The sequence below is a fragment of the Entamoeba invadens genome (genome assembly GCF_000330505.1).
Source record: "Entamoeba invadens IP1 unplaced genomic scaffold scaff_1105074725849, whole genome shotgun sequence".
NCBI lineage: Eukaryota > Evosea > Mastigamoebida > Endamoebidae > Entamoeba > Entamoeba invadens.
In genome coordinates, this window is record NW_004440189.1 from 619,708 (window position 1) to 646,532 (window position 26,825).

At 38.7% G+C, this 26,825-nt stretch overlaps 12 protein-coding genes across 12 annotated transcripts; 5 read left to right on the top strand and 7 right to left on the bottom strand.

The window, feature by feature from the left end:
• On the bottom strand, positions 1–608 carry EIN_227240 (hypothetical protein; the record flags this gene model as incomplete). Its single annotated transcript, XM_004255034.1, has 2 exons — positions 1–515; positions 558–608. Coding segments are annotated over 2 exons (566 nt in total), but the record flags the coding sequence as incomplete, so codon positions are not given.
• Positions 609–1,545: 937 nt separating this feature from the next.
• Positions 1,546–2,406, top strand: EIN_227250 (hypothetical protein; the record flags this gene model as incomplete). Its single annotated transcript, XM_004255035.1, has 1 exon — positions 1,546–2,406. The coding sequence occupies one exon, from the start codon at positions 1,546–1,548 to the stop codon at positions 2,404–2,406; it is 861 nt and encodes a 286-aa protein (XP_004255083.1).
• A 100-nt stretch (positions 2,407–2,506) lies between these two features.
• Positions 2,507–7,855, bottom strand: EIN_227260 (programmed cell death protein, putative; the record flags this gene model as incomplete). The annotated part of the gene is made up of 1 exon (XM_004255036.1): positions 2,507–7,855. The coding sequence occupies one exon, from the start codon at positions 7,853–7,855 to the stop codon at positions 2,507–2,509; it is 5,349 nt and encodes a 1,782-aa protein (XP_004255084.1).
• Positions 7,856–8,239: 384 nt separating this feature from the next.
• Positions 8,240–10,057, top strand: EIN_227270 (rad25/xp-B DNA repair helicase, putative; the record flags this gene model as incomplete). Its single annotated transcript, XM_004255037.1, has 1 exon — positions 8,240–10,057. The coding sequence occupies one exon, from the start codon at positions 8,240–8,242 to the stop codon at positions 10,055–10,057; it is 1,818 nt and encodes a 605-aa protein (XP_004255085.1).
• Positions 10,058–10,170: 113 nt separating this feature from the next.
• On the bottom strand, positions 10,171–11,367 carry EIN_227280 (hypothetical protein; the record flags this gene model as incomplete). The annotated part of the gene is made up of 1 exon (XM_004255038.1): positions 10,171–11,367. One exon carries the CDS (start codon positions 11,365–11,367, stop codon positions 10,171–10,173), a length of 1,197 nt encoding a protein of 398 aa, XP_004255086.1.
• A 413-nt stretch (positions 11,368–11,780) lies between these two features.
• EIN_227290 (TATA-box-binding protein, putative) lies at positions 11,781–12,600 on the top strand (the record flags this gene model as incomplete). Its single annotated transcript, XM_004255039.1, has 2 exons — positions 11,781–11,965; positions 12,075–12,600. 2 exons carry the CDS (start codon positions 11,781–11,783, stop codon positions 12,598–12,600), a joined length of 711 nt encoding a protein of 236 aa, XP_004255087.1.
• A 19-nt stretch (positions 12,601–12,619) lies between these two features.
• On the bottom strand, positions 12,620–13,770 carry EIN_227300 (geranylgeranyl transferase type-1 subunit beta, putative; the record flags this gene model as incomplete). Its single annotated transcript, XM_004255040.1, has 2 exons — positions 12,620–12,803; positions 12,935–13,770. The coding sequence occupies 2 exons, from the start codon at positions 13,768–13,770 to the stop codon at positions 12,620–12,622; spliced, it is 1,020 nt and encodes a 339-aa protein (XP_004255088.1).
• A 78-nt stretch (positions 13,771–13,848) lies between these two features.
• On the bottom strand, positions 13,849–14,973 carry EIN_227310 (proliferation-associated protein 2G4, putative; the record flags this gene model as incomplete). Its single annotated transcript, XM_004255041.1, has 1 exon — positions 13,849–14,973. One exon carries the CDS (start codon positions 14,971–14,973, stop codon positions 13,849–13,851), a length of 1,125 nt encoding a protein of 374 aa, XP_004255089.1.
• A 447-nt stretch (positions 14,974–15,420) lies between these two features.
• EIN_227320 (DEAD box ATP-dependent RNA helicase, putative) lies at positions 15,421–17,216 on the top strand (the record flags this gene model as incomplete). Its single annotated transcript, XM_004255042.1, has 2 exons — positions 15,421–15,797; positions 15,878–17,216. The coding sequence occupies 2 exons, from the start codon at positions 15,421–15,423 to the stop codon at positions 17,214–17,216; spliced, it is 1,716 nt and encodes a 571-aa protein (XP_004255090.1).
• Positions 17,217–18,023: 807 nt separating this feature from the next.
• On the top strand, positions 18,024–19,880 carry EIN_227330 (serine/threonine protein kinase ppk15, putative; the record flags this gene model as incomplete). Its single annotated transcript, XM_004255043.1, has 1 exon — positions 18,024–19,880. One exon carries the CDS (start codon positions 18,024–18,026, stop codon positions 19,878–19,880), a length of 1,857 nt encoding a protein of 618 aa, XP_004255091.1.
• A 134-nt stretch (positions 19,881–20,014) lies between these two features.
• EIN_227340 (hypothetical protein) lies at positions 20,015–22,871 on the bottom strand (the record flags this gene model as incomplete). Its single annotated transcript, XM_004255044.1, has 2 exons — positions 20,015–22,414; positions 22,455–22,871. 2 exons carry the CDS (start codon positions 22,869–22,871, stop codon positions 20,015–20,017), a joined length of 2,817 nt encoding a protein of 938 aa, XP_004255092.1.
• A 375-nt stretch (positions 22,872–23,246) lies between these two features.
• Positions 23,247–26,769, bottom strand: EIN_227350 (serine-threonine protein kinase, putative; the record flags this gene model as incomplete). The annotated part of the gene is made up of 2 exons (XM_004255045.1): positions 23,247–25,300; positions 25,413–26,769. The coding sequence occupies 2 exons, from the start codon at positions 26,767–26,769 to the stop codon at positions 23,247–23,249; spliced, it is 3,411 nt and encodes a 1,136-aa protein (XP_004255093.1).
• Between the last annotated feature and the right edge of the window lie 56 nt (positions 26,770–26,825).

Below are 26,825 nucleotides of genomic sequence, written 5' to 3' on the forward strand. Positions count from 1 at the left end.
ACGATGATTATACTAAGCACCAAGTACACTCCTCCTGTGATGAAACCTTGAAGCGACGCACTTCTTACGACCTGAGTGTTCTTATAGCAAGTATTTCCAGTCTCATACCCATCAATAGAATTGCATGGTGGGAATGGACGTGTTGTCTTCCACCCGCAACACTTGAATGCGGCTTCGAAATTGGAGAGTTGTGAAGCCATTTGATTATCTGAGGACGTCAAGAGCCAGAAATAAGAAAATCCGTATAAAATCATCATACCAACTGAAACAAGGATTAACGGGAATAACAAGACGTATACTAAGATGCACATGATTTTGTGTTGTGTATCCAGAAACGCTGCAACAAGAGCCAAAGCGCCAATGAATATCGCGAATGCGCTGCATGTCATCATTTCGATGTAATATGTCTTTCGTGAAAACATCGAAAGGACGTTGCTGGATTTTGTTTCTGAAAGAGTGGGGACATTCTTTGTTGGACCTAAGTATAGCAATGGGAAGACAGCCGAACCACACAACTACTTATTACTTCTATTACAAATCAAGCCTATCAAACAAACGATCAGAACAATTCCAGCTATAAGAAGAAACAACCGTGGAACCGAAAACATTATTAACTTTTCTAGTTTATCGATCTTTTTGAAGTTCGAGTTCTCTATTATGTGTTTAGTTTATTATATAAATATTTTATAATATTGTATGGTTAATAGAGTGTATTGATTATTATCGAAAATGCACCAATTAATAAAAAATTTGTGTTAATATTGTCTAAAGAATAGCATTTTTTGATCCTTAATACCTTTTTGAAATTCTTTAAAACAGTAATCATCGCAAAAAATGTTTTTTTTAACAACAAAATAGAAAAGGGACAAGTGTAAACAATCAGTGGTTTGATGAAAATATCTAAATTATTAAATACACAAATAAATGTGTTTTGTTTTATAAGTCATTAATTTTTCATAGACATACCTTCATTTTTAGACTCGTCGTGTTTCTGTTGTTTACAACAACGTTTCTAATCCAAATTTATTTGCAAAAACCAGTCATCAATATTTGTAACAAATAGGGAAATTTGAAGTTGAGTATTTTTTAATAATTATAAGAAATAATTTCTTCAATTATTAATGTAAAAATAAATTAGTTTAGTTTATTAAGTTTGTTCATTTATTAAAGTTTGAACTTAATAAAATAAGTAAAAATCGACGATTTTGGCTTTATTCAAAAAAAACGTTTACAGTTGAGTAAATTATAGTGGTTTTGTATGTTTAAACACGAAGCACTTTTTCAATGGTTAAACAACCATCTAATAAAATACCCAATTTTTTTAACAACTCAAATATTTTAACGACTAAGTTGCTTCAAAAGTAGACCACACTTTAGGGAAACTTGATACTATCAATCAAAGACTGTATTTTGTCGTTTTACTGTTTTCTTATGATTAAATAAACTAATAAACTTTCTAAATTTCATAGTTTAACTATTGTGAACTAAATATCAAACAACCAAACAAACCAAACTAAAAGAATTATAAAACTCCATTTGTTAGAAATGAAAATTGAAATAGTGAATTACGGGATCATCACTATAACCTCGGAGAAAAACTCTACAACAAACGTTGACTCGACCCATCAAGTCGTCATGAAAACAAACACAAAATCCCCAAAGACCCCCAAGCAATCGATGAGCCCACAACTCTCGAAAAAGTCATCAAGCAAAGAACGCACAAAGGACGGGTACAAAGAACTTGTCGACACCACAGACCCCCTCTCCCCACGAAGTCCGCCACCATCCAGCAATGATTCTCCGCACTCCGAATCTTTTCCAAAGTTATCCAATGTCCCCACTGAAATTCAACCCGTCGCTCCCTTTTCCTTTTTCAATATCAATGGGGTAACTGAGAGTATGGTCACTTCGTTGGAGTCGTGGACAACTAAAAAGCGGCGAAGGTTAGTTTATGACTCTTCGATGATGGACTTCAGCAAAGAGTCGTTTTATAATGCAGTCTGTGGGTTAAGTAATATCATGACATTAGTGGTAACTGACAAGGGTTACGTATTCGGCGCGTTTCATTCGTCAATTCCAAATCCGCCAACTCAGGGTTCAAAGACTTTCCACGACAACAATTTTTTCATCTTCACATTAATCAATGCAGACAACATCCCACAAGAAAAATTCTTTAAAAAGTCTTCTTTAGAAACAATGTACTTGGACTCACTCTCTATGAGTGTTGAGAGCATTTATACCATAAGTAGGGGCTTTACTTTAAAGAAGAAAGGATCATCGTTCTCACCTTACTTCGCTTCATTCTATCAAATTGAAAAGCGGAGAGGTTCAAAATTCTTTGTTGGCTCTGTCGAACCTGAGACTTTCGAAGTGGCCAGACTTGTTGCTATCGAGTGGTTGAACTAATTTGTTGTTCTTTTTTTCCGTCTGTCTGTACCCGACCGACTAACCATTAAATGGGTTCAAATATTAATAAAACTATATAAAATTAAAGAAATCAATCAATTCATTTCGACTCCACATACTTCTGAGCAATTTGTCTAACATGTTCCATTCGTGCATTATCACCATTGTTCGTTTCGAACTTCAAGTATTTTGTCAGGAATGTCTTCATCGACTTCGTGGAAAGTTTCATCGCAACGATTCTTTCAAAAAGTCTTCTGATGATTGGGGTTTCGCCAACACGCGACTCCATATCGAGATAGACGTTCCACAAATCATAGCGCTTTGGAAACTCTTCTAAAATGGATTCAAACATCGAACGTCCCTTATCAACACTTCCGTATTTGTACTGCAATTGTGCCATTTTGATTCGAAGTTTCATATACTTTGGTTTGGTTAACATTTTCCTTGCCTTACTTAATAAGACCATGGCATTTTCTTCTCGTGACGTGCGCATATAGAAGCTGCACATTTTACGATATACTCTACCGCTTCCTTTAACCTTCTGTAACAATATAGTGTACATGTTCTCTTCCATACTAATGTTTTGGAGACTCTTAAACACAGAACGCATATAAAACAAGATCTTCTTGACGTCACACACTCTCAACGCATCTTGTAATGCCGTCTGGAACTCGGAATTTGTTCTATACTTCGCTTCAATTTGGAGATAAGCCTTCCATATGTTCTCTCTATCTTGTGTCTTGTCCAGAGCAATATTTCTAAGTGCAGTTTGACAGTAAAATAGAGCTTTTACAACACTGATTTTGCGTACTGCTCGAATCAACTCAATCCATTTTTCTGAGTTATTTTGATCTTTTTGAGCAATTTCGTAAAGGTCTTCAACCATTTCTTGAGTAACAGCTTTGTCTTCATTTTCTTCATCTTCCTTTTGTTCTTCTCTTGGTTCTTCCTTTGGTTGTTCTTTCTCTCGTTCAACCTCCATTTCATCTTCAGACTCGACATCTTGTTCACTCGATTCAGAACTCTCCCGAATCATGCGATGACGTTTTTGATTTGGTACAATGTTTAGCAATGGAACATCACCTTCTTCGTCCCAATCTACTTCAACGGGAATTACCTCTTTCGGCTCTTTAAATTCGTCGTTCACGCCAATCTTATCCTTAAGCTCTTTCTTAATCGTTTGGATCTTTTGAACAATAAACCGTTTGCAATCCTCTTTGTGCCACATATCAATGTAATCCACCTCGCTCTCATCGGGTATATCAACATCAGCAATATCCTCAGCCTTGATGGAAACACGAATCATCGGCTTTCCATTGCGCGTGTTGTTCTGAATAATTTTAACTATATGACTATCTCCAACTTTGAACCTACTGTTCAGCACCGAGAATGTAAAGAACGTCCCTGTTTCGATTTGAGAACAATGACAGAAGGCTCGAAGATTCGAGTTGTGGAACCTAAAGAAAAGTCCACTCTTATATATAGCAGTGATCACCGCTCGTGCAAACTTTCCACAAACAGCATCGGACGCGCGGACTATAGCACCAGGGTACAACTTCGCGTGGTTCAAAGTACCAAAGATATCTTCACCATCAATATCTTCAATCATAACCCTAACTAATCTTCCAACTACAAAATGTTTTGTAATTTCAATCTCTTTGGCTTCTTCCTTTTCTAAGCATTCCTCGGGTGGTACAATAACTTCAATATCACTCCCTACATGAAGAACTACACCACTTTCATTGTCACTGGAGATGACATACCCTAACATCCGTTGGCCAATCACTATCTTACTTCGCTCAACTATTGGACAGACAGAACCTATACTAACCGGGAAGACTTTCTGGGCTTCTTCCTTCAAGTACTCTGGTCTCATGGTGAAATACTTTGTTCCAAGTTCTCCCGTTTTGAGTAATTTGACATTGAAATAATCGTCGACGGAGATGTACTCAAAAGGCAGTGCGGGGTAGACGTTGGACATCTCAGTGTAATCTACAAAGCCAGTATTTCCTCCGCGAATTTCAATCTCCATACGGAGCAAAGCCGGTTCTGTTTTCAAAACCCTTCCCAAAACAACTTGCCCCTTATTTGTGAAATTGAAAGAATCCAATGTAAGTATCATCCGGTTATCGACAATTTTCGGAATCACTTCAATTGTGTCACCAATAGTGTACTGTTTCTTTGCAATTTCAACTTCTTTGAGTGTGTCTCCTAATTCGACATAACTTAGCTTCCCATTCATAAAAGAGTTGAACGATATCAATAAGCACTTCCCAGTATCCATTACAACCCATCCACTCACCTTCTTATCAAGTGGCAATTTGGTGTCGAAATGTGGTGTTTCTATCTGACTCAACTCAACATATTTCTTCATGTAGACATCGGGGTTGTTCACAAAAACACCATCCTTCTTTTCAAATCCACAGACCTTGACTTCAACTTTGTCACCTTGTGAGAGGGAAGTGTTTGGCATATTGATTTTGTGTAACCTTCCTTCCACTCCGTTATCAAGTGTAATAATGTACTGATGCGGATATACTTCACTCACAACACCGGTAGTGTTTTCTCCAATACGCACCTCTTTAACTTTGTCAAACGCAACAGACTTGAAATGTTCTTTCTTGTCTTTGACTATGGCAACAGTACCAGTGTATACTTTGTTACTGTCTTCAATCAAATCACCGGCATAGAACTCAGTCGTTTTACCAACAGTGAAGTACCCACCGTTCAATCTTTGTTTGTTCACAACAAAGAGGGTCGACTTACTAATCACAACACAGAAATCTTGTTTGTTCAACACTACAATACCAGATCGAATACTCTTCGGCAACACAACATTTGGGTGAATCAATTTGGCATGAACAGCATCGACTATATTCGTCTTCTGATCAAATCCAATGACGACAGCTTTAAACGTGTTTCCAATCGCAAAAGTGGCGATTTCTCCCTTAATTCCCGCTTTTGGAGTAAATGTAGTGTACTTAGTATTATCAAGATATGCAGAACCAATAATTCCATAGTCTTGTGTTTCATCGACAGTAATCACTATTTCAGAGCCAAATACAAACGGCTTTTGTGGGAAGGCAGGCAACAAGAAAGCTTCCTCAGGCATACAATACCCCGCATTTTCTCTCATATTAAAGTGTTTGACTTCTTTCGCACGCCGCACCTTACCTACAACAGTCTGTCCAAGTTTCAAAAGTGTATTCATTGGTTTGTCCTGATCATTTGTGATATCTATAGCATGAACAGAGATTTGGACATGGTTGTAGAACACGACGACTGCTTTGAACTGACCGACAAAATTTACACATCCAACATATACCCCTTCTTCCAGTGTTTGGTATGAATCGCATTTGGCAATTTTGCTCTTAAGAGCAATAAGAGACTTTTTGGTTGTTATCGTTATCTTTCCAGCAATGTTGGATAACACCAAACACTGTTCGAAAACAGACCCATTTTTGATTTTCTCTTGGATGCCACTACCATCGTCCCCATCTTCAACATAATGATTCGGTAGAATAGAGACGTAACTCGCGTCATCTTTGCGAAGACGGACTAACATCTTATTCATACGTTTACCAATAACAGTTCCACTGTATATCTCACCAACTTGGAACTTTGATATTAAATCAACGATTTTGTCGACCTTCCCTTCTTTAGGGTAAAGATTCAAACTTGCTGTAATTTTTCCTTTTTCAACAGATGACACTCTAACCCTTAAAATTGAGAAGAGAGAAATTGCCTCCACTCTATGATCAAACAACTCGACAATTGGTACATACCCTTTGACATCTCCAAAGAACGAAATATTAACGCCAGTCTTCGGATCGACATGATCGACCATAGCATAAGTAATTTGATTATCAAGTGCATCTTCAGTCGATGCTATGATACTCAATTCGGGGACCATATACGACTTTTTCATGGTAAATTCAAATGCGTTGTTCTTAATAGATAATACACGCGCTTTTACACTCTGTCCTTTAACAAACACATCAGACAAATCATCTGGTGGAATTTCAGCAACATGTTTCCTGAAACAAATACCGGTCACATATTTTGAGACACTGATGACAAGGTAACTCTTTGTAATTGTCTTGACCTTCCCTTCCACAAACGCACCAATACCAATACCCTTGACCTTATCAATATTTTCAATCACTTCGGGTTCATTCGATACAACATAAACCCCATTGAACGCATCATATGACACAACAACACCTTCAAGAGTATATCCAATATGCACTTCTTGTGACATATCAGGCACTGAAACATATGAAGATTTATTCTTGTACATGACCAATGTTTCTCCATCAGGTGACGTTCCAACAGTTAAGTGCTTACCAACTTGGTTCACCATAAATTCAGTCTGCGTGGTCGTCTCGAGCTTACCCTTCATTGAAAACACTCCAGTATTCACTTGTGGTAACATACTGATGGAGTACATATTCAATTCGCTTTGGTTATACACCACAATAGCAGTCTCGGCTCCTTCCGAGTAATGCAACAAACTCACAGTGGTTTTCATGTTAAACACTTTGTATATGTAGCCATTCAATCCAGTACTCACCCTTTCACCGACTGGTACACGGCACCCTACACTAATCAAATTTTGTGAAGAAACTACATCATCCACTGTCGCAACTCTGCCTTTCAATTTTTTTCGTGAAATTGCTTCAGTCACATAGATTTGTACAACAGCTCCTATAAACAAATCACGCGAGACTATTTGTGTGGAGTCGTCGGAGCTACTTGTGTCTTCACTCGAGTCTTCTTCGGTCGATTTTTCATCTTCACTCATTTGGTTAGTCTCCTCTTCTTTGGACGATTTCGATTCGTCTGACTCTTCACTGTGTTCGGATTCTTCAGACATTGAAGAACTCTCGTCTTCAATATCCTCGACAAAGACTTCTTGCTCTTTATTTAAAGTAATGATGTACCCATGTTCTTCTTTACTCTTCACAACACCGTACCAAATGCTTCCTGCCTTTGCAACACTGTTTTGGTTTGCTTCTCTCACATCATATGTATAAATCGAATTATCTCCTATTTGTGAAACAAAAGTCAGTGGAATTGTTTGTCCAACTTTCACAATGATGTTTGCGAGTTTTGGAGTTTTGATTTTAGTCCCAAATGGTGTTGCAAATTTGATTGTTGATTTCTCAACAGCAAGAACTACACACAAAATAACATCGTTCGGTCTAAATGTGGTAATAGTCGGGTGACACGTTGTTGCATATTTGTCGTCTTCTTTCGTTTCAAATTTCGTACCAAACTTGTGTCCTTTGATATCCTTATCTATCCTCTGACTCTTCTTAAATTCGTAATCCTCGTCTCTTTCCTTGTGATTCGATAATTTGCCTCGTGAATTCGAACGCCCTCTATTGTCGCGTTGCTTTTCATCAGACGCTCTTGTACGGCTGAAATGTCGTGGTTTACCTGACATGAATGGTTTTAATCAACCCTAGTTCTAGATAACTATCACTACGATCAAAACTTTGTTTAATTTGGCCTTTGAATTTTTAGGGTTAAGATGTTTTTTGAATGAAAATCTGGTTGATATTTCAATGGACAACAAATGATAGTTTTTATAATAAACTGTATTATATTTATTGGTACATTTATTAGTTATATTTCCAATTGTAGAAATACAGTCACTGGGAGTTTTAAATGAACATCTTAAATAAAAATAGTTAAAATTAAAGAATTGTCTATGTATGACAATTTAACTATATTCATATCAATTATTATAATAAACATATAGTTAAAATACAATTACCACAATGGTAATAAAAATTCAAATATTTTTAGTTTTGAATCTGAAATACTTATGGAAGAAGAACCACAACAAAACTGGCACTATCCACAAGAATCTGTTATTGACCGTTTTGAATTGGAAATTTTAAATAACACAAACCCGATGTGGGTTTGTCCAAATGGGCGTGTTTTAGTTGAAACAACCAAACCACAAAGCAAAACAGCCATTGCGATTTTGATGAAGATATCTAAAGTGACCGCACAAATGGACTTTTTCGAGGAGTACCAAATCAGTGATTATACAATTTTTACAGCATTAACAAGTGGAGTAGATGTGATGTCTGTTTTTGCCGAATTTTCAAAATATTCTAAGAACTCGATACCACACGAAGTTGCAGAGTTGTTTGCAACTGCCAATAAAAAACGAGTTGTCCGAGTTATATGTGATTATGATGGTGTCCGTGAGTGCTTTGGTGATACCGAACTTATTCAAATTTTAGCAAAAGAAGGTGCGTTTGCAGACAATACAACTAAAATGATATTAAACCAAAACATTGTCGAATTCAAAAACCTCTGTCGGACACACAAAATTTTGGTGGTTGAAGAAGTCCCGTACGGGGAACAGAAGCTGCCGTTCACTCTTCGAGATGAGAGAGTTTTGCGGGATTACCAAGTCAGTGCAATCAGTAGCGTTTTTGAAAACAATCGAGTGAAATGTGGTATTATTGTACTTCCATGTGGGGCTGGGAAGACATTGTTATCAATCGCGTTGATATGTGGCATGCAGCAGATGTCGATTATAATTTGCACGTCAATTGCGTCTGTCGAACAATGGAGGGATGAAATCCGGAAATGGTCAACAGTTCCATTCAACAAAATCAAGTGTTTCACTTCAAGTGTTAAAGAGCCATTAGATGGGTGTTATGTGGTTCTCACTACATACCAAATGATGCAGTCCAAAGAAATAGAACAAGTCACAAGGTACTTGTACGGCATGATGATATTGGACGAAGTACACGCATCTGTTGCAAATGAGTTCAAAGAGGTCTATTCGAAGATAAACAGTCGGTGCAGAATTGGGTTGACTGCGACGTTTGTAAGAGAAGACTCGAAAATTGGGGAGTTGGACTTCTTGACCGGACCACTACTCTATCAACAAAGCTGGACAAAGCTCATTAAAGATGGGTTTCTTGCACAAGTGCACTGCTTCGAAGTGGTGTGTAATATGACACAAGTGTTTTATGAAAGATACGTCAACGAAGATGAATATAGACACAGAGCACTCGCATCTGCTGCAAACCCAACAAAAATCGCTACCGTACAGTTCTTGGTGAAATACCACAAAAACAGAAAGGAGCAAATAATCATATTTTGTGATAACATTGTTGTATTAAGAGAAATTGCATCGAGAGTGGGGTGCCCTGTGTTCTCTGGAGAAACCCCAAACAAGTCACGATTTGACTTGTTGAAGAATTTTAAAAACGGACTGACTCCTTGTATTGCAATGTCTTCTGTTGGAGACACCTCGCTCGATATCCCAGATGCCACAGTTATTATACAAATGTGTACAAGCCATGGATCAAGAAGACAACAACTCCAACGGCTCGGACGGATTTCAAGAGTCAAACAAAATAAGGGAGAGGCGTTCTTTTATTCACTGACCTCAAAAGACACACACGAAGAGTACTTCGTCAGAAAAAGGCAGGAGTACATGCAGAACCTTGGGTTTGGGTTTCAAATCATTGATAACCTTAAAGTTACTGTAATAGACGAAGAGGAACAAGCCAAGCTTTTGAATTTGTTAATAGAAAAAGTGGATAAACGGTACGTGCAGCACAAAAAGAACAAACCACAAAAAGACGAATTTTGTGACGACGAAGACGCAGAGTGAGTAGATGTATTTGCACGTAATTTGATTGTTACATTTGGTTTGGTTAAAGGGGAATCTCAGACGTAATTTGAAGGAATTTCATCAAAACAACTTCATAATTATAAAAACAAAACTCAGCACTCATGCCTTCTACCCCAGCACGTGGTCGAACAATAAGACATCAGAACCAATTTGTCTTGAAATTTGATACTTCTGATGATGAGCGGGTCGCAGGGCTTTTTGCATACATGACACTTGAACGCATCATTGAGATAAAATTTGGCAAATGCTGCTGGAATTAACCGAGGATTTTTACAACACTGAAAACTGAGCCAAGAGAGCCGTGGGATGCGTTTAATCGCTCTGACTATGGCAAATTTTGCAAGGCATCCATACATACGCTCGTACCCCTTTTCGTCGGAATCTTTGAAGCTTACGATGTGAAGAACATCAATGATTTTGTCAACGAACCCGCTTTCAATCGCGTACTTGACGACTTTTACACTCTCAAAACCGAGTCCATTAACTGCGAAACAACCCAAAGTGTTACATGCAACCCTCCAATATTGTGGATTACACTCTGTCCGGAGTAGTTTGTTCATCACCACCTCATGAATTCCATTGTCAATGCACCTCTTTTGTCCAATTGTAGAGTTTCTGGCAATGTTGGAATACGCTGCGAGAACTGAGTACTGTAAATCTATATTCGAGTCACATAAAAGTGGCTTCATCTTCTCGATAATTCCATTTTCAATGACCGAGGTTGGGTTGACTCGGGCGTAGTTCGCAAACGCTGCGCAGAGAGCGGTTTTAATAAATTGATCATACGGGTGGAGTTTTGACATCTCCTCAACAAGGGTAATCGATGGCAAGTCGATGATGTATGGCCCAACGTTTGCAAACACCGAGCAACAACACCGGAGAACAACAATGTTTTGCTTGTATTTTTCAACTGCTTTTTGGACGGTCATAAGTCCGTTTTTCTGCTGGAATACCACGCGGTTGTTTGTGTCTAAAACCATGATCGCGACACAATAAATAACACTGTTTACCACTTCTGAGTCGTCCAAAAAGATCTCGACGAGGTTCAACATATATTCAATTGACATAAACTGGTCTGTCATTGGTGGTAACGTTGACACGGTCAGCTTACCTGGTACCTCATCTCCAATCAAAACGCTACAATACCCTCCACATTTTGTGGTTTTCATTTTCTCACTTGACTGTAATACCTTTGTGCGCAGGCGCACCTCCTTCAAGACCATTTTCCTTAGCTCTTCGCTGTTCTCCAAATTGAACGAACTGCGTTCGTTCAATCCACTATTGAACATTTCACATTTTCCCCATTTTTTTGTCCATAAATATACGTTCGTTCTTCCTCAACTGTCACATTTTAATCTTCTTTATATATTAAATATACTAAAATATATAGTTCATTTAAAAAATAATTAAAGTTTTTAAAATTTAAACATTTAATGATCTATTTTAAACAAATACAAGTTAAACATACATAATACAATCAACTTTTCAAATGGTTATAATAAACTATTTAATAATAATAAATAAACTATTTTTTCTTTAAAATAATTATACAACACTCCTATAATTCTAATTTTAAAATTGTAAATGTTTTGTTGAAAAATTTTGAAAAAACCCGATTTTTGAGTTTTTTTGAATTTAAAAAATATTTACAATTGTTCTTCAATACAGAAACCCTTCTTATTATTTTATAAACTGAATAAGTATGTCGAAAACCGAAAAAGTGGTGAAGCCAAAAGCCGTCAAACCAACAAAAACAAAACAAAAAAAAGACGTGACAACTAAAAACGCAGAGGGAGATGAGAAGATTGAAAAAGTTGGAACAGAGGAAGAGGAAAGTTTTCGCGAGTTTCCCGTAGACATTAACAAAATCGAACTCCCAATCATACAGTTTGTAAATAATTATTGCCAATAACAAAACCAATAACATAATGTGTATTAAACTATATTGTATAATAAAACAATCAATAACAACTATAACAAGAAAAATGACAAAAAGAAACATCGTAGCAACCGTCGAATTAGACTGCAATGTCAATCTTCAAGATGTCGTGAGACGTGTGCGGAACGCTGAATACAATCCCAAGCGTTTTGGGGCGTTAATAATTCGAATCACAAACCCTAAAACGACCGCACTTGTCTTTCACTCAGGAAAGCTTGTGATTACGGGTGGCAAAACGATTGATGATTCAAGGCTGGCTGGCCGGAAATATGCCAGAATACTCCAGCGCTTGGGCTACGAAGTAAAATTCAATCACTTCAAAGTCCAAAACGTTGTGGCTTCATGCGATATGAAATTTGCGATCTCGCTCAGGGACTTAATCACTCTGTCACCCAAAAACACCAAATACGAGCCGGAAATTTTCCCTGGTGTCGTGTACAGACTCGCGGAACCTAAAATGGTTCTTCTGATCTTCGCTTCGGGTAAAATTGTCTTTACTGGGGGCAAAGAGGTCGAGCAGATCAACCAAGCATTCAAGACGATATACAAAATCCTCTTACAAGTCGCGTCTATAGAAAAATAAATAAATATTCACACCTTATTCAGTTAGAGAGATATGACGGTCGTTCAATTCCAATTCTCGAATCGATCACGTATGAAACTGGTAACGCCCCAATTAACGAAAGTCCCGTTAATGAACAAAATGTGTGCATAGGGTCTGGGATAGAATCCCCATTTTTGCTTACTCCGCCGTATTTCTTTGAAACACAACTTTCAACAAATGCTCTACCCATTAATAGTCGTCAAGCCTTGTTATCTTCTATATATATATATCGTATATAAGATAACTGATATATTATATCTAAGATAATTATATTATATACAATAGTTGGTATACCAGATATAGAATAACAAACAGTACGAATTTCTTGTCGATCAATGCCTCACATCCAAGTGTTTTCAATGTCGCGCCTATCCAATAGGTATAACACGTGTCTGCTGGTTTATTAATTCTTCCGGAGAATCCTAAGTAACTCTTTTGGACCAACCATTGAACTAACTCATCGACATACGTCAATTTATCTAACATGCCCATCAACGAAATGCTTTGAATTGCACAAAAAGTGGACCCGCCATGACTCTCGCGGAGTGGGACTTGTCCGAAGGCGAAATCGTAACTTCTGCACGACATGATGAAATCGAATAATTTGGTTTTATCGACAAAAGACCAATCATTGAGTAAATAGCACACAGCACACAACGAGTACACAAACCGCACATCATGTTCACACTCATCGGGTAAACTAGTTGCAAACACCCCTTTATTACCAGGTTTAAATAAGTTGGGAATTGTACTTGTGATCGACGTTTTATCAATACGGCGGAGGTCATAGCCAAGTTGAGAGAGTGAAGCAAGTGCAGCGTATGTGTAACTGATATGTCCCTGTTTAAAAGACCCGAAGACTTCGCATCCCGTGAACCCATTGAATACACTCGGGTCATTTGATTTCACTCGCAACGTTTCTAGAAGGTATTTGGATACAGCATCAACGTTAACTACATCTTTCAATGGCTTTTCAGGAAACAACAATTTGTAAGCGCCAAAGTAAAACATCGTCATAGTGACTCGCCCAATTTCAATACTCTCCATTCCCGATGGAAGTGGGTGGACTATCCCACCCAACACATACTTCCTGAGAAGTTCCATCATCGGTTCTGGAAAACCTTCACTCCGCATATCAGGAGGATTCATGACTCACTTTTGAGTTTTCAGTTCTATTGATTTCTTCTATACCATGAAATATAGTAAATATCTTATTAATAAATTCACTTATTTTTTGAGTGTGGCGGGCTCATCTAATGGAGTCAAAAGGACTTTCCCTTTCTCGGTGATGATAACAGTGGCCTTGAACTGCGAGACATTTCCGGTCTTTTCATAGACAACATTGTATGCATCGACCAAGGAGTGTTTAGTCATTTCAACTAACCCTAATTTGGCTTTAGCTTCGTTCTCAAGCATAGAAATAGCAAATGGGAATGTTGGGTACTTGTCGTTGATCTCTCTGAATGTGGTTTGAGACGCTTTCATCTTGAGTAAATATGACTCTTCGACGTTTCTCTTGAATACAGTAGTTCTAGTGTCTCTTTCTATTGGTTTAGCAGCTCCACTGGTCAACTGAATTTCTAAATTCCAGACTTCATTTGCTTCAATAGTCAAATGATCACTTGGACTCTTTGGGAGAACGTTCAAGATGAACTTCTGGCCATCGATCACATATCTCTCCATATTACGCGAGATGATGTTCTCAAATGGTTTGACGTCGTACTTCTTGCAAACGGCATCAATAGCTGCGGAGATGTCTGCAGTGTTAACTCCAATTTCCAACTTGGTGACTGCTTCTTTGAGTGCCAAATATCCGGCTTCAATCAATTTCTGTTTGTCGCCAGTGGCAGCTTCTCCAATTACTATAGTGTTGGCAACTTCAGCAACAAATCCGGAGATGTGTGCGCCCAATTGGATCTTAACCAAATCACCCTTTTTGATTGCAGTTTTGTCATCAGCAAGTGGGGAGTAATATCCACAGCAATTGTTGAGTGAAATGCAGCAAGGGAAAGCAATACCCTTCTCATAGTTGTATTTCCCTTTGAACACTTTACCACATTCCTCAGTGATATAAGCATTCACTTTCGTGCAAATGTCATGAATGACTGCTCCTTCTACACATAAGGTTTCGGCTAATTTCAAAGCAGCATTCGCGATTTTGGCAGCATCATTGTAATGAGCCATCACACGTGGGTCGGTGACACTCTCAAGGCTTTCTTCTTCCTCTTGTGCTTTGTCTTCAGCTTCTTTCTTGATGTCAGCATCTTCCTTAGCTCTCTCTTTCTTCTCGTGTTGTGCGACTCTCTTCTCAATGCTCACGGCTGACTTCTTTGGCTTGTGGATAGTGCTCATCTGTTGTTAATAATAAAGTTAATGACAAAGAGAATAAATAGGGTTTATTCTTCTCGTTAATTGCCTCACTTTTTTATGGTATTGATATTTCCCATATCGATAATACAAGATATCGGGAAAATGCCTTAAAAGTGTAATTGGCATTATTGCCCAAGTATAACACATCTTTTTAAATCCCCACCACTTGTTTACTATTATCTTGAGCATTTATAAACTGTGAAAACCAAACTCTTTCGATTTGAAGAATTTAAATTCCATCGCTAATTAAATTGAATACCAAAAGTGTATTCTATATATATATATCTTCTTGTATTGTATAATTAATAGTTTTGTATATTAATATCCGTCTCATCGAAATAGAAAAATACACTTTGGAACGGCATTAAATAGACATTTTCAAAGAGATCAACCAAATTGTGAAAACCCTAAAATAATTAAACAGAAACAATGTCGTACATCCCACCACATCTTCGGAACAAAACTCAAGAATCGACACCAGTGAATCCTTCGTTTTCACGCACGAACGAATCACGCTCGCTCCACAACTCTTTCACTCCACAGCCTTCCCGCACACCATCACAACTCTACCGCAGTGAGACTCCAACCTTTTATAGCGCAAAACGATCGTCACAGCAACAGCGCGACAGATGGTCCGAGTACAGAGATTCTCGTGATGACCCAAAACGTGCCGAGAAACGTGCAAAGTGGTTATCTGATACCAAGGAAGAACGTGAGAAAATGGCGGATGCCACTTTGAATTACGACAATTTGAAAATCGAAGTCACTGGGAACAATGTCCCTCAAAAGGAACTTGAGACGTTTTAGTTTGTTATTTATCATTTCCAGTGGGACTCTCCACTCTTTTAATATAAATTAATATACTTATAATATACTTATAATGTAGTGATATAGATATGGGTGAAGAACTCGACGATAATATCTTTAAAGCTGGTTTTAACCATCCAATGCCGGTCCAAAAAGCTACAATCCCAGTGATCTTAGCACGAAGAGATTTGATGTCTTGTGCTCAAACAGGGTCTGGCAAAACAGCAGCCTTCTTATTCCCAATCATCTCCGACATCCTTCAAAACCCTCCAATGCCCCATCAAATGTCTCGTCACGTCACGGTATTCCCTTCCGCATTAATCCTCGCACCAACACGTGAATTGGGTCAACAGATCCATGAAGAAGCCGTAAAGTTCACACAAAACACACCAATTAAGTCGGTGTGTGTTCATGGAGGGTCAGAGACATACCCACAAATACAAGAAATGGGAAAAGGTTGTGACATCTTGGTTGCGACTCCCGGCAGACTCCTCCACTTCATGGAACGGAAGATCGTTTGTTTGTCGTCGGTCCGATTTTTGATCTTCGACGAGGCGGATCGAATGTTGGATATGGGGTTTGAGCCCCAAATTCGCCAAATTTGCGACGACGGCGAAATGCCAAAAGTCGGGGTTCGCCAAACCCTAATGTTTTCTGCGACGTTCCCACGCCCCATTCAGAAGTTGGCTTCGGACTTTCTTGATGATTATGTCTTCATTACTGTTGGGAGAGTTGGGAGTACTGTGGAATCCATTGAGCAAGACATCTTGTGGGTTGATGAGAGACAAAAGGAAGAAGCGGTGATAGATGTACTTGAGAACTTTGGGAAGGATAAGAAGGGCGTTATATTTGTCGAGACTAAGAGAGGAGCGGATATGTTAGAGAACTACTTGTATGACAAAGGATACATGGTAGATAGTATTCATGGTGATCGGTCACAGAGCGATCGAGACTTCTCGCTTGCGCGGTTCAAAGAGAACAAAATTCAACTACTTGTCGCGACTGATGTCGCGTCGAGAGGACTTGATATTCCCGACATTGAAATTGTTATTAACTACGATATGCCAAACGAAATCGAGAGTTACGTCCATCGTGTCGGAAGAACAGGAAGAGCAGGGAAGAAGGGAATTGCAGTGACTTTCATCAACGAAAAGACACAAAACCTGATTCCAGCGTTGGTCAGTTTAATGGAAGAGTCGAAACAAAGTGTCCCTGAGTGGATGAATGAGAAATCGTCTGAGTTGAATGACAGGAGAGGGTTTGGGCCACGACGAAGTGGGAGAGGAAGTGGATATGGCGGACGACGTAACGGTGGTGGAAGATTTGGAGGAAGAGATAGAAGATATGAAAAAAAAGATGACGAGTATGACGTGAACAGATCCGTCAGTACACCTATTAGACCACACTTCACTTACTAAATCGGCAATGGGGCGTTGCTGGTGTTGTGGAGTTTCAGTAATCGACGACTTGGAGTAAAATAACATTTTTGTTGATTGTGTTATACAAGGGGGTTTTGTTTTTTAGTAATTATTAATTCTATTATAGTTTGTTTCTGGTTCTTCATTTTAGCACTTTTTTGAGCATTTGTACACTTGTTATAGCGGACGTTATAAAGAAGAAAAGAAGCAAAAAAAGTTACACTGAAACTATATTAAATAGTAAAATTATAGTATAAAAATAATAAACACTGGAATAGAGAAAAAAAAGAGAGTTAATGAGACTATGAAGTTTTTACGGATGGACATTACGGAATATGTGGGAAAGACAAACAGAAGTTGCGAGTAAAAAAGCGTAATACTATGGGAGAAAAAAGAGGAAGGATGTGGAGAGGTAAAACCTAGTGAAAAGTGCCCTACAAAAGAGTTAATCGATGGAAAAGAAGTTTCGAAGTATTTCGGAGCAACCCTAAAATCAAAACTTTAGTGATCAGAATACCAAGAACTATAACTCATTTATAAAGTAGAAGGAAGAATACTTAGAAAATCGGGAAGTTCTGGCATTAATGTAAATAAATTTGCAAACCCAAAGAGAAAGTGAACAACTTTCTTCAGTCTTGTTACGTGAGTAATCAATCTATTTTTTCTGTTGTGTTAAAAAATCTAAAAAGAAGAGAACCCTAGAACAAACCCCGATAATTTGCGGTAAACTGATGTAATAAAGAGCAAAAAAGAAGGGTTTGAGCGATTTGTCTTAGTGTGACAAAGAAGGTCAAACAAACAAAGCAAATGTTTATCGCAGTCCCCTATGCACCACCTCAGTACACTCCATCAAACAGTTTGTGCCAGTTGGCCACTATCAGGCTGAACGAGGTATTGAGGTCTGCCAACCAACTTTTAGTCCTTCCAAATGTTCGTCTTGCACTAACAAATCCATCAACCCCGACACACAACAACGGTCTCGACAACGAAGGGTATGACTTGATTACATACGCAGACTCTTCTATCGGGTCTGCTCACTCGAAAGAAGGGAATGCGTGTGCTTATATCAAAGACTCGTCGTACAGAATAATCTCGTCGTTAGGGAAAGGCACGTTCGGCCAAGTCTTCAAGTGCGAGAACACAAAAAGCCACGAGATCGTCGCGATTAAAGTGCTGAAAAACAAACCGTGTTATTTCCGACAGGGGATGCTTGAAATCGCGATGCTTAACACCGTCAACTTACATAATGAAAACAACGACAAATCAATTGTTCGTATTTTGGACCATTTCTTGTACAACAGGCACGTATGTGTCGTGTTTGAGTTGTTAGGGTTAAACCTCTACGATGTCCTTAGGATTAACAAGAACAAGGGGATGGGGTACTCCTTTGCACAAACGATTGGAAGTCAAATTCCAAGGGCACTTTTGGAGCTCCGAAGAGAGGGGGTTATCCACTGCGACTTGAAACCAGAAAATGTATTATTAGTCGATAACAAAACAACAATCAAAGTGATCGATTTTGGAAGTTCATGTTTTGAGGGAAACACATTGTACACTTACATACAGTCGAGACACTACAGAGCGCCGGAAATCATTTTGGGGCTACCATATACGTGTGCGATCGACATGTGGAGCTTTGGGTGTATCATAGCAGAGATGATGATAGGGATTCCAATATTTCCTGGAGAGAGTGAGTACAATCAGTTAGTTAAAATCATCGAGATGGTTGGCATGCCAAGTACCAAGGTGCTTGAGATGGGCTCGAAGACACAAAAGTTTTTCAAGCGAGTTCAGAACAGTTTTACAGGAGAAGTGAGTTACGTCTTATACACACCACAAGAGTTTTGTGATTTGAATGGGGTCAAATACATCGAGAATAAAAGATATCATCGGTTCAGAAATTTGGAAGAGCTTTGTGTGGGAGTGAATATGCACAGGGGGGGTGTGAAGAAATCAAACGACGACGCAAATAGAAGAGTGTTGTTAGACTTTTTGAAGAAAATATTTGTGATGGACCCGGAGCAAAGAATGACCCCAGAAGAAGCGTTGGTGCATCCTTTCATGCCATCAGAAATCCGTACAGAATATCAAAATTTGAGTTATCAACACTTCAGTAGTTATGAGATGAAGAACAGCAGAGAAGATAATAGCATAGGAGCTGTTGTACAAAAGATGTTCCAAGGCACAATGTCACTGCAATTCCTTCGCAACCAAAATTTCAGTGTTGAGAAGTATTACCAAAACTACATTAAGGCGCTCGATATGGGAATTGTACTCAACGTTTTACATATAAATCCTTTTCATTTCAATCCGTTCAGAGTCGGTCTCGAGACAAAGAGAATCTCCGAAGACGTCTCCGAGGATCTTGGGTTGAATGCAGACGACGAACTTCCTCCAATTTTGCCATTAAACGAAATGCCATTGAGAAGCAGAAGTAGGAGTCTTGGCTTTTTCAAGATGGAAGAAGAGCCACTGGGCGCAAATGAAGATGAGTTGCCTTCTATCGGGCTCACACCATCACAACAAATCACGAGGAAAATGGTCATGACGCCAACCCGAGGCGGAATCGGTCAATTAAGACCACCCACTGCTTGTCCAAGATCGTCGTTTAATTCAGTCTTGTCGTCGCCGAAAGGGAATCCACGAGTAATAACCATGTTTTAATATCATTGTTTATATACTTTAGTTTATTTTTGAACGTGACGCTCTTTATATATATAGAGCATCTTTTTGCTAAAAATATAGTAAATTGAATTAATAACAATACTATTTGAATAACACAATCTATAAATGGAAATTTACTTAGACTGTAACAATTTCGATAATACACAAGTGAGTGCAAAGACTCGGACGTCTGTTGTTTGAGTGAGGAGGTACACCATTCCATAGAAAAGTGCGTTGTTTTGATTTTTGAATGGGTCGAGGACTTTGAATGAGTCGACAGTTGTCAAGAACTCTTGCATTTGGAACCCAACAAATGGGTCGTCGAAATTACCAACGATCTGAAGTGTCCAGCACGACGATATCTGAGAGAAGTTGAAGTGTGTTCTGTAATTGCCAAAGCCATCTAACAAGAACAAAAAGACTTTCATTTCAGTAGTTAAAAGAACGTCAATTTTTGGAGGAAAATATGTTCTAAAATTAGCTTCATACGTGGTTTGAGGGATGTAACACTTAGTGTCTTCTTTCTCTCTGGATTGGTCTAAAATGTCTGACATAATACATGCTTTGTTCCGACACTCACACCTCTCGGATAAAATTCTGATATATTGGCTCATAAAACTTTCATAATTTGTTCCTTCAAATGGATTCAAATCTTGGTCTAATGGGAATTTCCATTGAACAGTATCTCCAACGTCGTTTAATATAGTTTTGTCCCAGATCACATTACAAATGGGGTCAAATTTATTGATTGCAGTAAAGTAGTCTTCGTCTTCAACGCTGTAGAATACCACATTCCGCGCACTCACAACACGGACGTCACGGACATTTCTAAATTTCCTGATCACATCCTTTTCTAAGAACGGCGACGTGAGAAGAACTTCGTCGGCTTGTTCCACAAGAAAAGAGTCAGTGATAAGTCCAATTTCACCCTTATCGAGTATTTTGGTCGTGTCTTTCTCAAATGTGAAAGTGCCTCCATGGACGAGAGGTAAGAGGCCTCTCTTCATTCGTGCAAAGAGCATTGCGGAGACTTTATTAATGACAGTTGCATCTATAACTCGCAAGTCATCTTCTTTGTTGTCTTCATAAAACTTCTTTGTCACTTCGACAAATTTACTCGCAAATTTCTCTTCAACGGGAAGGAAATGGTATGCGACCATACGCGCACTTTCATAGGAATCCATTGCGGCATTCAAATCGATGATGATGCTTGCAATCGATTCTTCTTTCAATCCCAATTTTGTGAGAGCCTGGACAGTCGTTGCATTCAAATAGAGTGGCTTATGCATTTTATACGTTTCAGTGTTCGGAGTGATCTTCCTCTTTCGTTCCGTTGGCACCCAAAACCTTCCTTGGAGCAAGTCTTGGAGTGTGTAGTGTATCTCTTGTTGGTAATTTTCATTCTCTCGTATCATTTGAAGAACAGCCGGATCTGGCAACCCCATTCCTTCATCTCTATAATACATTAATTCACAGCTTTCACGTGGAGTAAATGGCAGTTCATGGAACGCCAAATGGAGTGTTCGCGTCGGTGTTTTTACACTGAGTTCTCTGTAATTCCGTAGCTTTGAGTTTTTTGCAGTATCAATGATGAAAGGTATTATCCCTTCGACTTCCTTTTGTAAATTAAGTGGACTACTTTGTTGAATGGACTTAAAGTTGATGTCTGTAGTAAATATTCTCATCAGTGGAGCCGCTAACGAGCACAATGGGATATGACAGAAATGGACAGCTCGTGTGAAGAGTGTTGACTTCCAGACTTCGTTTGCATTGAAAAACGAGTCAATTTTGTTTGCCATAACTTCAGTGACCAAATTCAAGAAGTCGTAGTCATATAAGTTTTGTGTGAGACTAATCGAATTGGCATATGAAGGGAAGTATTGTATGTATGACACGGGGATGTTCGTGGTCTTTCTTTTCGTCTTGAACATTTTATTGTTTGTTTTCGAGTAGAAATTGACGATGATAGCATTGCACTTCCCAAGAAGTGTTGAAGTCGCTCGAATGACACAAGTGCATTTATTCGTCGATCGTGCAAGTTTCGGTGGGGTGTACAACTTTATCAGTAAATTCTGTAAGGATCGCCCTACTTTAGGTTCATCGACATATTCTATAGTGTTGATGTCGACAATGGCAATAGAAGTTGGGGTGCAGTTGAATACAAACTCGCAGTCAAAATCCGTTTTATGTGGGGATACAAATGCTTCCTTATAATGGATCAGGGTGTATATTCTATCTCCCTCTATTCTACAAAATGTGACTCGTGCCGCTTCTCCCGTCTTTGAGTGATATATTTTGTTTTCAAAGAGTTCACAGTCCGTCTCATTCATGTCCAATATCTGTGATTTAATTGGAATGTTAAATGCCGTTTGAATATGTTCGATGGTGTGTTGGAAGTCATTGTGAAACATCAATAATTGGTATTCCAGTCCCGGTTGTGAATTTTTGAGGACGGTTATACCTCTAATAGTCACGTCGATCAGTGATTGACTCAACTTGGATTTCACTATTTGACGCACTGAATTCAAAAAGTCCTATAGAGTTATTTAACGTTGTTACATCAACACAACAAACAATATTAATAGTGTTCTTACATATACGAGTGGTATAATAGTCATCACAGTCGGTCCTTTTCTGTAATATTGTTAAAACAACATTCATTAAGAGCGGTTGATTAATTTTATAGTCGTCTATAAACAGACGAGCCACTTTCTGAATGTGGTCAAGTGGAATAATTTCAATATCTAGAAACGGGAAGATTATCACTATAATTTCAATCGACGAACTTTGAAGAAAATATGGGAAGAGAAGGCGGAAGATCTTCTTTGATCTCTCGTTTGTGGAAATAAACGACACATTTGACTCAACCCCTTTGTAAAATTTTTTCGCATACTCCTTTCCTTTCAATCTCTCCTCCAAATTCTGTCGTTTCGAAATGTCGTTCTCAACAACAAACAGCTGTGATATGAATGAAGGATACTCCACTTCCATTCCCAAATAGTTATTTCGAGTTATTTAAAGCATTCTGATTTCTATAATAATACTTGTTTATTAATACATTAATAGTTAAACTGCTTCAAGAAAAATGTATTATAGTCATAGTTTCAATTTCAATTATTCTATAGTTTCTTAATATAGGGTTAAATAGAATATCAATTAATAAAAGTATAATATTTGTTTTTTATTCCAAAACAGTTTTTTAATAAGTTATAAATTAATTGATTAATAATTAAAATTTGATTAGTAAAAGAAATTAATTGTTTTTGCTAAAATTATTGAATGGTATTATAAGTACATTTAATTATAAAATATAGTTTGTTGATTAAAACGGATTGTAAACAAAAGAGTAGCCAATAAAAGTAGCGATTAGTCTTCTTTCGATGAAACAGACTTCTTATCGGCTTGGTCTGCCTGTGGTTCGGTAGTTGCAACTGGTGCTGTTCCCATTGGTTGTTGTGGTTCCACTGGCATTTGTTTCATTGCGGATTGTCCAGCGAGTTCAGTGTTAGTGACATCCATCCCCCAGCTGACAAGTGTTTGGTAGACTTGGCCGATAGTTGGTCTCTCCGTTGGTTCTTGTTTCCAGCATTGTTCGATTAAAGTCCAGTAGTTCTCTGGTATACCATTTGGCTTCTCAAGTCTCTTTCCTTCAATGACAAACTGAGGAATCATCCAAGGCTGATTGAATCTTTCGTCTTCAAGATAAGCTTGCTTCTCTGTGAATGTTTCATATAAGACCATAGCAAGTGAATAGATATCAGACGAGTAAGTGTATGCAGTATTAGCCAAACACTCTGGTGACATGTATGTTGGTGTTCCGATACCTTGGGACAATTCTTTCGTCGACAACGCTCTCTCGGAGATGTTTCTGCATGTACCAAAGTCCGTCAATTTACCGCAGACTGGGGAGTGTGGATTCAGTGAATAGACCAAGACGTTCTCGCCCTTAATATCTCTGTGAATGATGTTGTTGTCATGCAAGAAAGCCAAAGCAACAACCAAGTCTTCCATGAACTTCACTTTAAGATCGAGTGAAACCTGTGACTTGTCCCAGATCTTGCTCAGTGAGCCGTAATCCGCAAATTCGGTAACAATAGAAATTTCACCTTCGGTATAAACCGCACCAACTAAAGACACAATGCACGGATGTCGGTATTGTGTCAACATGTTGACTTCATGTTTGAACTCCTTCTCTTGTTCTTCAGTCAAGTTTCTCGCTTTCATCTTCTTCACAGCAACTTTTTGCCCTCTGTATGTACCACAGAAGACCATACCAAACGCACCTTCACCAATAGCCGGCATCTGCAACTTCAGCTCTTCGTGGTTCAATTTGGTCGACAAATCCGACTCAATGATAATAGACAACTTCGCAGTTTCTTTCAACTCCTCGTCCATATCCATAGCAACAATACCAATATCGTTACTCACAATAGCAGTACACAACATCTTAATGGTGAACTTGACGGAAATGGCATATCCGGGCTTCAACGTATATCTCATTGGCTCTGCAGTAAGGTCATAACAATGGTTGGCACCAGCAATGATTTCGAAGAAGTATGACTTCTTCGTGGTGTTCGAGACTTCCACTGTTTCTTCATAAGGCTGATCGATGACAACCTTCGACCCGGCGTGGCCAAAATTCAAAGTCCACTTGTTAGTCTTCAATGGGAAGTTCGCGTTATCTGCCGACAACAAAGCCATCTCGACAGCATTGGACACCTTAAAAGGCTTGATCTCCTTTTCTCTCTCCTTCATTGTTTTTCTCTTACGTCTCCAGACAAAGAAGATGATGATGGCAATGACAATGATGATCAACAACAACCCAACAACGACCAATGGAATGATCAACGCAAGATTCACCTTCGTACATTCCATTCTATCGGCGGATACAGAATATCCCTCGTTGCATGTGTAACATCCTCTGTTACTACATGAAGCACAATTCTTAATGCCAGAACAGGGATAGCACAAGAAATCATCCTTTCCAAGATACTCCGTGTCGGGTTGACATGAAGTACAACGGGGAACTTGTGTTCCATTGTCTAACGCAGACAATTTGCATTCGTAACATCTCTCCTTCCCTTCACTCGGGCAATGCTTACACTCTCCGTCATCAAGATAGTCACCAATATGACAAGAAGAACAACCAGATTGTGTAATCGGTCCACTGCAATTTAAGCCATACCCTTGTTCAATCGATTGTTCAACACTGAGACACAACCCTTTAGCTTCGTCGGACTTCATGTTGTCAGATGGTCTTCTCCAGTAATTGGCATTGGTTCCAGACCCATTGACTGTTGTAGTATTGCACGACTGACAGAAAGTTTGTTTGGTGCAGGTATCGCATGACTCGTCGCACTTAATGCAAGAGACCTGACTGATAAAGTACTTATCCGCACATTTGATACAATACCCCATTTCTAGTGTTAAGTTGTTGTTAATGATATAAACAATATAATTTATTATCTATAAAAGATATTATAAATATTATAGTTTTCTCTTAATTAAAATAACAATAAAAAGTAAACAAACCCGTTTCAGCACACGAATCTGGCTTTGGAATGCACATGAAAATATCAACACTCACACCAAATATTTTTGAGTACTCGGCCTTAGCTGTTTCGTTGATTTCAAGAGCATACCCTTCATTGCAACCAGTACACCAGTTCTTGTTGTATTCACAAATTCGGCATGTGACATTGCACGCCTCGCACGTTGGTTCGTATCTAACTGGATTTGTGTTTGGTATGATTGGCAAGTAAAAGCCGAGAAGAGGGTTTTTAGGCAGTTTACTTTTGTCCTCCAAGTCTTCATTCACATTTTTGTCGAGAGTTTCATTATAAGTAACATCATATCTGCATTGCAAGCAACCGTACTGGTCTACAACATTACAAACTCTGCTATCCTTTACGGTACAAACACCATTAGTGGCATCAGTGAAGTAATAGTCCTCGGCACAAGCAAAGCAATAGTTGCTATTCAAACACGTTCTGCATTGTTTAGGGCAGGCTTGGCATACAGAAGAGTCATCAAGGTAGTACCCTTCGTTACATTCAATGCAGCCCATAATAGAACTTGATCTCGCACAGTTGGGGTCTTTAGTACATTTCCCGTTCGTCAAGGTCCCACCGTTCTCACACTCAACACACTGTGTTGCATCAATGCATCTCTTGCATCCTGTCTCACACTTTTCACACTTCCCCAATGACAAGAAATAAGTGTCTTCACATAACTCGCAGTGATTGCCATAATAGTTTCCGTCAAGACATCCAGTTATCTTCCCACACTGAGAAGTGGGATCCTCCGGGTTTATAAGAGCAGTGTCTGTGTTACAGAGGTAACAATTGTCTTTGGTTGTGCAGCGTTGGCACCCTTCTCTGCACACTTTGCATGTGAATGTGTCAGGGTCAAAGTACTTTCCAAGAGGGCATCTCCCACACTTCTCGTCGTTTGCTGTTTGGGTACAGTCAACACACTCTTGTTTTTCATTGCCGTTGGTGTCGATGTATTCATAGAGAACAAGATTGTCTTTACACTTGAAGCATTTGGTAGACGTACAATAAGCACAGTTAGTAAGGGCACAAGTATAGCAAAGCATGTTAGAGATGTAGTATCCTTGTTGACATTCGATACAGTACAACCCATCATATGTAAGACAGTTCTGTGTGTCTCGAGCCTTGCATTTATAGTCTTCGTTCAAGTAAAAACCATCATTGCAAGAAGTGCACTTGTCAGTTGCCCAACAAGTTTTGCAGTTGTTTGCTGGATTAGTAACAGCGCATTCCATACATTTTTTTTGTGTTTGGTCCCAGTACTGCTGATCTGTACAGGTAATCACTTCTGAAAGTGAAAGAGAAACAAATGCTGACAATAGGATTAATATTCGCATTTTGAAAACCCAGTTCCTTTGGTTATTTTTTCTTTGATTTTTGGACACTATAAGTA